Genomic DNA, 15,957 nt, shown 5'->3' with positions numbered 1-15,957 from the left:
CTGAGCTGCTCTTAGCTAATTCCTTGTCTTCTTAAGCTCTTAAGATTTACCACCTCAAAGACATTCTCTGACCAGTTTGCATCTAAAAGTCCTCTACCCATTACTCTCAGTCCCTTATTTTAACTAAAGTTATATCTTCTACTTATTACATGTTTTCTAGATCTCTCCCCCATATGCCTCATTACTGTGATACTTAGCACAGCACCTGAGAATTCTTGCTGCATGAGTACATTAACAAATACATCCTCTGCTACTCTGCTACATTTTATCCAAACCACACAAAGATTTAATCAGGTAACAGCTGGTGATATCACTTGCTCTATGATGTGTTAGACATTTCTCTCCAAATGGAATCTCAGTAATTTGAAGACAGGGAGAAGCTCTTGTACCTGTACTAGTTTTCCAACAGAGAAGTGTGTAAGGCACTCAAAATACTTGATGCCCTGTCCTGAAAAATGAGCAGTATATCATCTCATGCATTTTACTTCATGCTTTAATTTCTCTGTTCTCTTTACTATTCAACTCCATTTAACAAACACCCTGATCTAAAGTTCCATATCACAGTTCCACAACAACATAATATTATGTGCGCCACCTCAGAAATCCACAGCATGGTATAGAGAGCCCCCATACTTACAGAGACTCAAGAATGCAAAGGCTCAAAACAAGCGCACCAAGAATATCACATGAGTTTCTCATCTGTAAAACCATCATCCAAAAGGAAAGCCCCTAGTGACATGTGGATTTAAGTATAAATTCCATTCCTAAGTCATATTAAGCACGATTCAAGTGCTGACTGGTCACATGTTTTGAGTACTGAAAGCACAAAGAACATTTCCTGGACAAAATTCTATTGGACTTCTGCTCAAATGATCTTACTTTCTCTAGCTCCACATAGGCACTCCAAGTGACCTCAGTAGGTCTAACCCTGATGTGTTTAACTTTTATGAATTTCAACATATGAAAGATGTTTAACATATGAAAACTACACCTATTTCTTTCTCATATATATTGATTACCCCATAACAAAAGACCTAGCAATCCATGGCCAATATGGATGATAAAGTTGAATTTTATTTCACAAGATTTTCTGAATCACAAAAATTAAAACTTCCTTCTAGTTCCAATATTATTTCACCTACCTCTGTATTAAGGTCTTATATGTACAGTTGATCCTTGAACAACGTGGCTGTGTTAGGGGTGCTAACTCCCCCAGCACAATGGAAAATCTATGTATAAACTTTTGACTCCCCAAAACCTTGGCTACTAATAACCTAGTGTTGACCAGAAGTCTTACCTATAACATAACCAGTCAATTAACATATATTATATATGTGTTATATACTGTATTCTTACAATAAAGAAAGCTACAGAAAATGTTGAGAAATTCTAAGAGAAAATAGCTGTGTATAAATGGACACACACAATTCAAACCTGTGTTACTCAAAGGTCAACTGCAGTTAAGTACTTTTTTATGTATAGAGACAACAGGGACTACCAAGACAAAAACTGAATTTTTAATTCTTTACTTAGCTCACAAAGCAATACTTTTTTTTTTTTTTTTTTAAGAAGGCCCAGCATGTGGCCCAACACAGGGCTTGAACTCAGGACCCTAAGATCAAGACCAGGGCTGAGATCAAGGGTCAGATGCTTAACCAAATGAGCCACCTGGGTACCCCACACCAAGCAATACTTTTAAAACATCATAACAAGGCAGAAAAATGAATATAAATTTAAAACTATATAGATTCTTTGAATGTAGGATTCTAAATAACCAGGGTGTGTTAGGGTCTTCAGTTCAGTAATTTTTCCACTGAATGTATCTATCTTTACAAGAAACCAAAGTATTCAGTAAGTGACATCATACTGATAACTATTACAGGTTGAACATAGAAGACTTACATTCTCTGAGGACACAGACAATTATCACTAAAAAGTAAAGTTTCTTGAATTTCACCTCTATGGTCAGAAGTAACTATATAAATTTAACACTCTATTCTTTTGTTGTCTTTTAAACAGTAATCTAGTCTTTTTGAATAATTAGTTTTCAGTCACATACTCCTTCTTTTATGCTGAATATCAAACTACTGTATTTTAAAAGAGGTTTGAGACCCTATGTTAATTGTGACTGACTTTACATTTGAATAGAATTCTTTTTAAAAATTAATCTTAGCTATTCAAATGGCAATTTATATTTTACTTTAAATAGACTAGGAGATATTTATATTATAAAGTAGATTGGGAGGATTTTACAATTCTAGGACCTTTCAGGTCAAGTATAAATTGAGCTCTACAGCTCTTAGTCACCATGTACAGAAAATATGTATTTCTCAGTTAAAAGCAATTACTATATTTTCAATGTACTGTACTTTTAATGTTAACCTTGCATGCAAAGTCAAAGCTTTTCAGACACAGATAGAGTTAACTTTGAAACCGAATAATTATAACACATTTTAATATATCTGCAAGCCAAAACCAAGCTATAGTATGAATGACAATAAGCAAAAGAGAAAGTCTACTTAGGTGGAACATTCAGTCTTCTGGAAGGTCTCTCAAAGAAATTACACCAGTTCTGGTAGAACTGTGAAAGCACTGGAATGTATTGGCATGCCCTTTAAAATATCAGGTTAGTACTCATTTGTAAACATTAATATTTTCTTTCAGGGCATTTTTCATTAATATTTCATTCTTCTAAAACACTTTGGAAAGGACTGCAAAATGACCTAAAATTAGAGGGCATTTCCAACAAATATTTCTGTAATAAGCAATATTAAGGGTCATAAAAGTTATGGATCCTGAATGTTAATTTAGACATAATACAAAGCATATCCTAAGATATATGTTATGGTCTAAGGAATAAAGAATATTAACAACTTACCTAAACTTTATGAATTTTTATTGGAAACAACCTAGAAAAACCACTTTGAAGAGATAAAAATGTATCTCCCTCAGAAAAGTCCTGTAAAATAAATATGCATCCAACTAATATTTCTAACCTACCAAAGACGACGTTTCTATGATTTCTATGGAGTGCCATATTGCTGATTCCCTCATCCAGGCTACAGCCAGCTACGGTGAAGTCTGTCACGGACCATAGCTTTTGGACTGTCTGTCAGACACACCTCACCTCTCCATTTCTATCTCTTAATAGCTGGTATGAAACCCATTCCCTTTGCTTTATTCTTTCAAGACAGCACTCTCCACTGAAGAGAGTCTCTCTGAGATCACTCATTTCTTCTTTCAGGACCCTTGGTATAAATGCTCACTAATCCTTAGAGGTTTTAAAAATCCTTTAATCTTCCAGACTTCAATTCTTTTATATATTCCCATAGTTCCAAACTTTACTTTGGGGATAGAATCATCATGCAGTACTTAGGTGAAAGAAGAAAGCAGTTACACACAGGAACCAAGGTGTTTAAGCGGCAATGTCTAATAGAATATTTTTACAGTGATACAAATGGTTTATACAGGTGCTGTTCAGTTTGCTAGCCACTAGCCACACGTGCCACTTGAGCACTTGAAATGTTTTGGAATCCCCCCGCCACACACACACACACTTAATCAGTTTAAATGCCATAACTAACTAGCAGTTACCTTACTAAAACAGCACAGGAAGGAAAACAGAACCATGTGAATGACTTACCTCTCTGATATCACTAGTTAGAGGAAAGAAGACAAAAAAGGAAGGAAGGAAGGAAGAAATTTAAGAATGTAGATCATGAAGGAAAACCTTAATCTCGACCACTTCAGAAATTATCACTATTAATAACACCATACATCTGTACATTGCTAATTCTCAAACTTTTTTCTAAGGCTTTTAGAAAAAAAAAATGTATAGCTCATGTCTTACTTTAAAACTCTAAAACATATCAGGGGAATAAAAATAAGCTGGAGCCTATTATTACTGAGAACATTTACTATTCTCTTCCTCTCATTTCTACAAAGGGAGAGGCCTTCACATTAGGATTACTTCCAGTCACTCCCTCCAGCTCATTATGGGAAGATTTTCCCCACCAACACCACTACCCAGAAGGACTGATTTATACAACTGGTGAAAGTGGGGAAGGGATACTGACTCTGACCGACAGTTGTCTGCTCTTTCTACTCATGACAACGTGGGCAAGTTTGATTCGATGAGATTAACTACACTTCACCTTCAGAAGTCCCAGTTGTGCTCTGCAACTTAGTCTTTTATCGGTACAGAGGTTATTTCTAACCTTACTTCTCTGCTTTAACATATTTGGAACTCAAGGGCAACAACCAGGTCTATCAGTATCTCCACAAAACCAGTCATTTGCATGTGTATGTGTGAAACAGGACAGCTGTTAGAGAAAATGAAATAAACAGTAAAATATTTTTTTTTTTAAATGGAATCAAGGGATGAGTCATAAATAGAAAAAGAAGATCTTTGTGAGGCAAAACAAAAGTGAGATACTGAAAAAGTATTGAAGGCCATGTAGGAGCTGAGCTCGGGACTCCAGCTGACTACCTTCAAATCAAGACAGTTTCAGGAAATTCAGCTAATTCAGGAAATTCAGAGTAAGATAGTCCTTTGTATTCTTAGAAAGTTTATGACCAGACTCAAGTCCTGAAGCATATTATGAGAACGCTTATTTACAGCTCCTAGTAGTAAGACAAAGAACCTAATTATCCAACAAAACTAAAAACTGAAAGAAACGAGAATTCAGCATTTACTGTGTCCCACTAAATAACGTACAGATGCTTGACCCCTGTCCTCGCTTTCCTCTCATCCCCTTCTGCAGCTCTGTTCTAGTTTCAAAGGGGCTGACTCCGCAGTCTTCAGCTCCCATGGTTTGTGATCATCTGTTCCCTGCTAGGTTTGAGCAGTGGGAAGAAGGGAGAAACAAGGGTAATGCTCTCTCCCTCTCTCTCTCTGCCCAGGAGGTTTCTCTGGCAACAGCTGCATCTTCCTCATGAATGCAGTTTCTGCCATTTGACACCAGCCCATTACCTTCCAGAACAGAGTTCTGTTTCTCTCCCTCTAGCACAGGAGAGGAGCAGCTTCCTGCTGCTGCTGCTAATCAAGGGCCTCACTGTTTCCTATTTGGTTCCTCTGTCTCTCCATCAGTTATTTAACCAATTTCTGGTGTTAACTTTAAAAGAAAAAAAAAAAAAAAAAAAAAAAAAAAAAAAAAAACGACCTTACAGCATGCTCTCTGGTGTCTGTCTTCCTGTTAGGACTCTGACAGCATATACACCATACACAGATACACACATGCATGTGCATAGTCTCATCCTGGTTCCACTCCATCTCCTTCCTAGGAAAACATCTTTGGTAAGGCTGACATAAGCCACAGAGACTCCTCTAGGATCATAATGCAGTAAAATTAAGCTTTAAGAAGAGGTCCATCTTGGTAAGAGAAAGGTTTGACTTGTCCATGATTTAGTTTGAGTGCTCTGAAGAACCTACAACCCCCTTTCCTACCTCATCCTACACATCAACATTCAGATCCACAGATGAAGAGCAGGGGCTCTGTGGGCAGGGGAGAAGGATGAAGGCCTGGAGGATTGGCAGTGACAACCAAGGAGGGACACTAGGTCTTCTTCACTCAAGGAACACCCTACCTTTCATATGCATTGTCCCTTCCCCCAACCCAGGGATGGACAGAGGATGTAGGAAACCCAGTCCTTCTACCCATTCACTCCCTCCATGAATTTCTAGGGAAATTTTTGAATATTACCACATTCCACAAACCTCTAACGTCAATCCATGATTTTCAAAAAGATAAATATCACTTCACCCAGAAAAAGTGAACAATGTCGAATATTCATTTACCACATTAATGAAGGAACAGCAAGATGATGACCCTGATTCAAAAAGAACTAGAAAAATCAAAGAATTTAAGGCGACTTAATAGATAGAAAAATGCCAATTTAACTACAAGACTGATATCCTACAAAGCAATAAAACTGCAACTTCAAGGGTTCATCTTAAAAAAAATAAAGTATGCAAGAGTAAGGTAAAGTAAAATGAGAATGTTAATATATTAACATATGCACTTAAAAAATCTGGAGCAAAAACACACAAGAAACTTAACAGGATTTCACCACTGACCAGCAGATCCAAAAATCAAATGACAGAAAGGAGGAAGGCTTTTACTTTTCTTTTTATACCCTTCTGAGAAATTTGGATTTGGGGCACATAAATTTAATACATTTTCTCCTTGTATTAAAGTAGAAATCTAACAAATGTAGTGATCTGAAAGGGTACCTGCACCCCAATGTTTATAGCAGCAATGTCCATAATAGCCAAACTATGAAAAAAGCCCAATGTCCATTAGTAGATGAGCAGATAAAGGAGATGTGGTGTGTGTGTGTGTGTGTGTGTGTGTGTGTGTATAATGAAATATTACTCAACCACCAAAAATGAAATTTTGTCATTTGCAATGACGTGGATGGAACTAGAGGGTATTAATAGTAAGCTAAATAAATCAATCAAAGAAAGACAATTATAAGATCTTAAGATCTCATGGAAATTGTGGAATTTAAGAAACAAAACAGAGGATCATAGTGGAGGAGGGGAAAAAAATAAAACAAGATGAAACCAGAGAGGGAGAAAAACCATAAGAGACTCTTAATTATAGGAAACAAACTAAGGGTTGCTGGAGGGGACGGGAGTGGGGGGATGGGGTAACTGGGTGATGGATATTAAGGAGGGCACATGATGTAATGAGCACTGGGTGTTATAAACAGCTGATGAATCAATGAACTTTACCTCTGAAACTAATAATATACTATATTTTAACTGAATTTAAATTAAAAAACATAATAATTTTTTAAAAAGTAGAGGCAAATAAATTCACTTTCCGACAAAAGTTTTACCCTCAAAAGACTTTCCCCAAGGGAACCTACTCATATACTTGAGGCAAGAGTAAAATCATCAGAGACAAAAGCACAAGACCTAAAAAGGAATGATTATATCCATGTATAAACATGTATACATATACACATATCTTTAGTTTAACTCAATAGTAATAGCTAATCTGTGATATTAAAAGGAAAATATACAATTAAAATATCACATAAAACTATCATGCAAATTAACTGAGGGTGATTGTGTTATTCTTAGGTTCAAAATAAGGGATACTGCTGATTTTTGTCCCTTTTATGTACATGCATATTAAATTTCCTTTTTGAGTATGCACAAGTTAACTTTCTTTTCTATGATCAGAAAGGCAATAGGTCTTCCAAATTAGTAAGTAAGGAAAAAGTGACATGAGAGATTAAAAAATCTATCCAAAAGAATTTATGGATGAAGAGAAAGAATACAGAAAAGGAACAAAGAGTAGAACAGGGGGTGTAGAAAGGGAGACAAACATGGTAAAAGAAGTGTAAACTAAGTGAAAATTCAGAATGAAATATCAGATACAGGTTCCAATACATTTTTACAGTGGTTAAAAAGACAAAGACCATCAGAATTATTTTAAAAAGCATTTGCCTGATAAAGACTATCAGAATTGTTTAAAAAAAAAAAACATTTGGATGCTATTTACAATAGCTATGCCTAAAACATTAAAAAAAATAATAATAAAGGTAAAGAACAGTACGAATTGTGATGATGAGAGCGGTTGCACACATCAACATATATAAATATAAGAAACGGAAAAAGCCCCAGAAGAACGTATGGAAGATGCTGCTATTGACACGAAGTTCAAAAAGATAAAACACCAAATCATACATGGATGAATTAGACATATATGGTGAAATGATAATGAAAAGAAAGAAAAGATAAGCCTGAAATTAAAAACAGTGCTAACCTCAGCACAGTGGAGGAAGGGGACATAAAGTTTAGCAGGGATGCATGGGAACCTCAAACTTACAAGCAGTATTTCTAGCTTGCCCTCATTGGTAGGCAAGTGTGTACTTGTTTTACTCCAATGATGAAACCTTTTTTATATGTTTAACATTTTAAAATATAAGATTTTTAATAAGTATTGGTAATCTCAAAATATTGGTCTTGACTTTTTTCTCCAGATCACATTGATACCAATGGGTACGTCCATCTCGTTGTTTGCCACAAACTTAACTATTTGTCTCCTCACATGTGTGGACCATGGCACAAAGTATGTCAATTCCAAAATTAAGTTCTTCCACCAGTTTTGTGTTTAAGCCCAGAAATGGAGAAAAATTAGATTCCAAACATGACACTGGTCAAGTGGAATAATGACACACAAAGTCTGCTCACTTGCTTGGCAGTAAACATTTTACTGCACATTTTTCTAAAGTGATTTTTTTGAGCTTAGTTATTCACTTCATCAGACCTAGTTCCAAAACCTCCTTAGAAATTTAAAAGATGTTAGCAAGAAAATAGGTCTTGTAAACTTCAAAACACACAGGTTAACCATAAGTAAAGGAATATAAGTGCTCGCTTCAGCAGCACATATACTTAAAAAACAAAACAAAACAAAACAAAAATGGAAAATAATGCCTAAGATCACAAAACATAGGACCTGATAGACTGGATTTTCAGAGACAGAAATTGTGCCCTTGACAGCTACATCAAATTGAGAAAATGAAGATGTATTCTGTAACTAATTTGCTATATACATAGATGACTATGGACTACAATGCTAGAAATCAATCATAATAATGTTAGTGTCTACTCTTTTATGTTTCCACCTCAAAGTGTTCGATAGCTCGAACATAATTGTTGCCTATGTCAAGATCCACTGAAAGTTATAATTGACAATTTGAAGTTGGTCTTTTCTTGTGTTCCAAAAGTAAAGCAACTATGTCTTTTAGTTTTAAATTGTCACCAAGTATATTGAATAATCAATAAAACTTCAAAACAGAAGAATTTTGTGATCTTCAAATCAACACTTCATAAAAGGTGGCAAATAACATGGTATTTAATGTGCTGGTTTTCATACAATTCACTGTCCAGATGGTCAAAGGCTGATGTGGCGCATAATTGGTAAGCGGAGTTTCAGAAGCAGATAAATGGCTCTAAAAGTATTGCATATCTGGGTGGGGGTGAGGTAGACGGAGATTTCCTTCCTGTTACTTGATTTTTTTATTTAATAAAACTCAATCCCAAACCAGTGTTGCAGAATCATCATTCATCAGTTCACGTGTTTCCCTCTTAATTCTAGTCACAGACACTGAAGAATTTTAACGCTGATTTACTCAATACTACAGGTCTAACAATGATCTCAAAAAGTGACAAAAAGTCTTTTTCTCTTGAAACTGAGTCACACAGTATATATTAAAAAAATAATAAAATATGAAACCTGACTTCACAATAGCAGACATAAAACTAATAGCCAAGTCCAAAACTTTGAACATAGGCATAACTTCAACTTTTACACATCGAAGTGAGTCGTTCCTCAACCTGGAGAACCACACACAGAGATACTCTTGAGCCTCTTCTTTCTACATCATGTGCCACAATTTCAGGAAAACATCTCTAATGGTAAGATTTCTATCATTTCCAATTAAAAAGACTTTTATAGAAAACATGCACAGCTTGTGGATTGCTGATAATACATTCTAGAATTGGTCTTTCTTGGAAAAATAATAGTACAATTTTTTTTTAAAGTAAGGTTCAAGTGAAAGAGACATAGCATTATTTTCCAGTAGTTTAAGGTGAAATCACATAAAATTGTATCCACTGGAATACAGATGAATTCATACATAAAAACCTCTCACAGTTTTTCTTTTGCTACCATTTTCATCTAATCAAGTTATGAAAATAAAGGGAAGAATACACTTTTTTTTTTAAAGATTTTATTTATTTGACAGAGAGAGAGATCATAAGTAGGCAGAGAGGCAGGCAGAGAGAAAGTGGGAAGCAGGCTCCCCACTGAGCTGAGAGTCTGATATGGGGCTTGATCCCAGGACCCTGAGATCATGACCTGAGCCGAAGGCAGAGGCTTAACCCACTGAGCCACCCAGGCGCCCCCCGAAGAGTCTACTTCTAATTAAATTAAAAAGCCATGAATAAATCCATTGCTCAGTGGCTGCCAGATAAACTAAAACAATAGGGCATCTCCCAATCAACCCCAAAACACCCTCTTCCTACACTTAAACTCCTTAAGAACAGGGTCTAGATCTGCTTTGCTATTTACCCAAACCCTTCATCTTAGACAGTGTTTGGTAAGTATCAGGTACTCAATAATTATTTTTTAAATGAATATATTAAAACAGGTACACATTAAACTGGAAACCAGAGCTCTTCATGTATGATTATACCTGTCAAAATCTCAATTCAACCTAGTCTCTAACAACAACCAAGGTGAAACTGAAGGAGACTAAAATTTTAACTTCATGTTTCAATCAACAGGTCTTCCCTGAGGACTTATATGTGCTGTGCACAGTGCCTGGTAAAGAGAAATAAATAAGATATATGAAGGTCCTGGCCTCTTCCCCATCATGTTTCCATCTAAAGAAGAGTCTGGAAGTGAAGAAATATGGAAAAGCAAAAATACAGTTGAAATATACTGAACTATACTTTGCTCACTCTTCATACGCCCCAGTTAAACCTCACTCACTTTCATGTCTCAGCAGGTAGGGTCTTTTTGTTTTAAATAGTCATACTGCCAAGGATTTTTTCATACTATAGCCAAACTTCAGAAGTGTCCAGTAAAGTACTAATCAGAGAGGATATCAAAGAGATTCTATTATATGTTACCTTCCACAGTCAGTCATTCTAGCCCTAAGAATGAATATACATATATATATATATATATATGTTTATATATATATATATATATATATATATATATAACAGATACATTCTCATACAGAAACAACCATTCATTTATTACACAAAAGCAGCCAAAACTGATCTACCTTAGACCCTTACAGCTCTGAAATCCTGATTTTGTGACTGCTCAGACTTTTTTTTTTTTTAAACAATTTCTGCTTGAAGTTTTTCAAAAATACTCTGAGCCTAAAAGTCTAAAACCTGATTTACAGAGACACCTGTCTTAGTGTTGCCAGATCCAGGACACCTAATTAAACTTGGATTTCAGATAAACAACAAAAATTTTTAGTGTTAGTATGTTTGAGATTCAGACTTTACTGGGAATCTTCTATTTTTACTTGCTAAATCTGACAATATTAACCTATGTACTCCTATAAAGATATTATTTCCAATAAAGGAAAAGTTAATTAATGGTATTTCTATGTCAAACAAAATTTCAGCCAGTGTATATATAATACCCAAATTCAGAGTGAAACTCAGTTTCTAATCATGATTGTTCTCATTTAAAAAACACTATAATTTTTTTTTTTTTTAAATTAAGACTTATTTTAGGGAAGAGAGAGAGAGAGCATGCACGTGAGTGGGGGGAGCAACAGAGGGAGAAGGAGAGAGAATATCTCAAGCAGACTAACCACTGAGCGCAGAGCCCAATGTGAGGTTTGAGCTGACAACCCATTAGATCTTGACCTGAGCAGAAATCACGAGTCAAATGCTTAACCCACTGAGCCAAGAAGGCACCCCATTTTTAAAAAAATTTTAAAAAATAAATAAAAGTTTTTGTTTTAAAGTTCATAGGCTATTTATCACTTGGTAATAAATACAAAAAGTCCTACTGACACCGTACTTCATCATCCATATAAACATTACATATTCATTCTTTACCTTGAGACATCGTTGATATATATACCACCTATTTACAGGTGCTATGAAGAAAGTATTAAATAATAATAACAGATTAATGACATCTGTTTCATTTACTAGCATGCCCTGATGACATTCAGACAGATGAATTACCTCACAGGATTACTAGTCAAAGACACTCGGAGGGACTCCAGGCACGTGACAAGTCTCTCATCTGCACACCCCATTTTCAGTTCATGAATGAATTCCTGAGGTGAGATCTGTCGCCGACTCTTAAGACTTCCCTGTAAATTAAAATAAATAAATAAATCGATCTTCATTAAAGTAGTATCGATTACATTAATCCAACCTTTCATATTAGCAGCCGCACATGCCTACCCTGAGCGTGTGATTTCCTTCTGCCCACAAATATAGAGCATAATTCAAGATAGTCACAGAAGATAAAAACACCAAAAAGATTTGCAACTTTAAAGGACTTTTTCAAATCCCAAATATCATGGAAAAGAGTGACAGTACTTACCACAGAAATATCTGAAAATATAGTCATCCATTTTAGGCCCATGCAAAATAAAAAGCAAACATCAATACAGGAACCACCCTATTAAAATTAGTATTCTGAGCACCACCAAAAATGGTGGTAAGTCATTAATTGACTCAACTACCACCAGGTGCCTAGTTCTAAGCACAGTAAACACAGAGATTATCAAAACTTAAGTCTGGAAAGAGAAATGCAAGCAAGTGAATAACACTTTTCAGTGCAGTCTAATTCCTATAACGGGGTACCAAGACACTCAGAGCCATGAGGCAAAGCCCTAATTTGGTGGAGGGAAGCTTGAGTAACACGGAGAAGGAAATCAGTAAAGAAGACTAAGAATTAGGAACTCCTTCCAGACTAATACATGGCACACATGTAGGACCACAAAAAAAAAAAAAAAAAAAAAAAAAAAAAAACCCCAGAAGCACTTACAACAGAATGAAGCTAGAGGCCAGATCATGGAGGGACAGAGCACCACTCTCCAATTAGATTTTCCAGGGCAGTATTGGAAGGCAAACTCTGGCAGATTGTAAGAGTTGGAGTTCACTCATCAGGCAGTATTTAATGCTTACTAAGTGCCAGACACTGTTCTAAGCATTACACAGAGAATAGTAAACAAGGGACAAAAATCCCTAGATGCATGGAGCTTTCTTCTCCATGGAGAAGAAGAAACCCAGGCAGACAATAAAGGAAATAAGCAGTTAAAATAGTTGCTTTGTGGCTAGTAGAAAGTGCTCCAGAAAAACAAAAGCAGAGAAGAGGATTAAGGAGCCCAGGAGGTGGTTGGCAATTTCAAACGGTGTGCTCACAGAAAGACTCACAGAAGAATCCGAAGGCCTCAAAATTGAATATTAGAGTAAAGATCTGAAGGAGAAAGAAGTAAGCATACTGGTAACTGAAAAGTTGTGATGGAAGGGACTGTAACCTTACAGGCCACCAAAGGAACTTTGACTTTTATTCTCAGATCAGTAGCATCAGAAGACCCGTTAAGAAGACACAAAGACAGTCCAGATGGAAAATGATGAGCATGATGAACAGTCAAGTCTGGAATTGTATCTATGTCAATTACAGATTATACATCCAAGGGGAAGGAATTAATACATGTTTAAAAGCAGGTTAGTAGGGATGGCAGGAAATCAGATGCACTTTTTCATTTTTCTTTCTTATTATTAATTTGCCATAATATTGTCCAAGGAAACTTTCCCAATAATGCAAAACAAATTGGCATGGGAAAGACTGATGGTTTTCATCAACAGCAATGTGGTAATTTACTAAAGAAAATTTTATGAGCAAAATCTCAGAATAAAGAAAATAAAGTGGAAAGCGGAACTGAAATGGTGAGAACAGTGAAAATAAGTACTTTAAAAAAAAAATCAGTGACTATGTTATGTATTATTAAAGAGAATATATTTAACTTGTCCTGACACAGTGTTTATCAGGGTCTTTTTCTGCTTTAAATTATGTATTGCCTGTTCAACACAGAAAATCTGGAAAACAAAAAAGCAATAGGGAAAACAAAAAAGCCCCAAAATGAATATTTGGTATTGAGGTGTTTTTTCCCTCATACAAGAATATGTACATAATATCCCATATACATTCATAAACACCTGTACTTTACTTTCAAAAATATTATAGCACACACACTGTTCCGTAGGCTACTTTTATTTTTAGTCATGTTTCATAAACACATCCTAGCATCTTCAATTAAATTTTTTTTTCCTGCCTACAGACTATTAACATACTTAATTACTTACCTAATTTAGACCAGTATCATTGGGCAAGTAGGTTGTTTAGCACAATTTCTTGGTATCTTAATTTTTCAAGCTTCATGTGCATATTATCAGGCCAATATTTTTAATCCAAATGTATGCCAACAGAAGTTGAACCAGATGATCTTTCTGGAGTACTTGATATTTGTAGTATTTGATTCAGTACTCTGAATTTATCATTGAAATAATGATGATGGCGGGGAGAGGGGTTCAAAACAAATCAAAACTGATGTGATCAACTGGTTCCCTTCAATAATAAATGGGTAAGACCATCTCGTCAATACTTTTCAAATGTAAGAATAAAAAGCAGTAAATGAATTTGAAAAAAAAATAAAATAAAAAAGCAGTCTCCTGCCCCACCACTTAACCCTATCTTTCAGAGGCAATCAATTTCATTCCCTTAACTTTCTTCTGATAGCTACTTAATATGTCTAAATCAGATGTTTACTCTGCTCTCTTTAAACTTGTAAGTTTTCAGTATTACCTTTGACTTCTATTATGAAAGGTAATGATTTAGTCATCTTAAAACATTAGAATTTGTACTCTTCCACCATCTGACTACAGTTAAAGGTAAACTCAATTGAGCCAAAAGAGGTCAATTCCATGAAATGGAAGTTCTAGGAGATTCAGAGATTGTTGGATAACTGAACTTAATAATTCTTTAGTTTGTTTCATGATACAAAATACAACATCATATACCCCCATTCATAAAGTCTTCCAGCTACTATAATTCCCATGTTGGTTAAAACAACACGTTGGTTCCCCTAAAAGCAAGAACACAAGAAACATCTTGGCTCTTACCATTCCTGTTCAGTATTGTACTGCAGATACTAGCTAGTGTGGTAAGGCAACAGCAATAGACCATTTAGAAAAGAAGTAGTAAAACTGCCTATTTGCAAATGAAATAGTCTACATGAATTTAGCAAGATCACAGAATAAAAGCTCAAACTAATTTTATTTCTAAATACTACTCACATTGGGGAAATAAAATTTTACTATTTCTCATTTTTAAAAGCATCAAAAGAGCCCTCACAAAATACTCGGAAAAATTTCTAAGAAAAGAAGAGAAATACTTATATTCTAAGAAGTACAAAACGTTGTGAGGAGGTATTAAAGGTGACCTAAATAAATAATGTTATGCCAGGTTCATGACATGCCAACAGAAGACTTGATATTTTTAAGACATTGTTTAGAAATACATTTTCTGAAGAACAATCTATATCTTCGATGCATTCACCATTGAAATATCAGTAAGTTTTGCAGAAATTGAGAAGCAGCTTCTAAAATTTATATGGAAATAAATAAAATATAAACGGAAATGCAGGAAACCTAAAATAGAATAATTTAGAAGAATAAAGTTGGGGGGATTTCCCCTGATTTCAAGACTTACTATAAAGCTACTGTAATCAAGCTAGAATGGTATCAATAGAACAGACTCCAGAAATACACTTGTTCCTACGTGGTCAATGACTTTCAACAACAGTGTTAATGTAATTCAATGGGGCAAGAATCTCCTCAACAAATAGTATTGGAAGAACTGGACATCCAAATGAGAGAAAGTGAACCTAGACCTTGGATCTAAATGTACAAGCTAAAATTTAATGTCTACAAGAAAACATAGATGAAAATCTTCACTACCTACGGGAAGGCAAAGATTTCTTAGGACAAATGGCATCAACTATAAAATTGATAAATTAGACTTCATTAAAATTTCAACCTTCTGCTTTGCAAACAACTCTTAAGATAGTTTCGTTAAGACCATGAAAAGTAAACCACAGACTAGGAGAAAATATCTGCAGTACAAACTAAGAAGTGTGCAGAATAAGACTTAACTCTACATAACAAGCTACGTGAGCCCCTTACTGGTTAGTGCTGGCAAAAAACACAGGAGTCCTCGGTTAGAGACAAAGGACTTTATGATGCGTCTACTGGTGCTCTGACCCCCCAAGTCCCACAGGGGCATCAGAGGCCTCCCTGACGGATGCCTGCACATGGAGTGCATTGCATTATAGCACACTAAGCTTGGGGGACTCCCTAGTGTTTTACTCACTAATAACAAGTCTGCT

The 15,957-nt window shown here is 35.4% G+C and overlaps 1 protein-coding gene across 3 annotated transcripts in view; it reads right to left on the bottom strand.

The window, feature by feature from the left end:
* DIAPH3 (diaphanous related formin 3) overlaps positions 1–15,957 on the bottom strand; it is a 501,032-nt gene that overhangs the window by 365,620 nt on the left and 119,455 nt on the right. For all 3 annotated transcript variants that reach the window (XM_032836998.1, XM_032836999.1, XM_032837000.1), the window contains one exon: positions 11,741–11,871. In XM_032836998.1, the coding sequence (XP_032692889.1) occupies positions 11,741–11,871 (131 nt within the window). The remainder of the gene's footprint in view (positions 1–11,740; positions 11,872–15,957) is intronic.

The sequence above is a fragment of the Lontra canadensis genome, unplaced genomic scaffold, assembly GCF_010015895.1.
Source record: "Lontra canadensis isolate GAN:19392208 unplaced genomic scaffold, GSC_riverotter_1.0 scaffold95, whole genome shotgun sequence".
NCBI classification, from domain to species: domain Eukaryota; kingdom Metazoa; phylum Chordata; class Mammalia; order Carnivora; family Mustelidae; genus Lontra; species Lontra canadensis.
The sequence above is the reverse complement of the archived record's forward strand: the minus strand, read 5'-3'. Positions and strand labels throughout refer to the sequence as shown.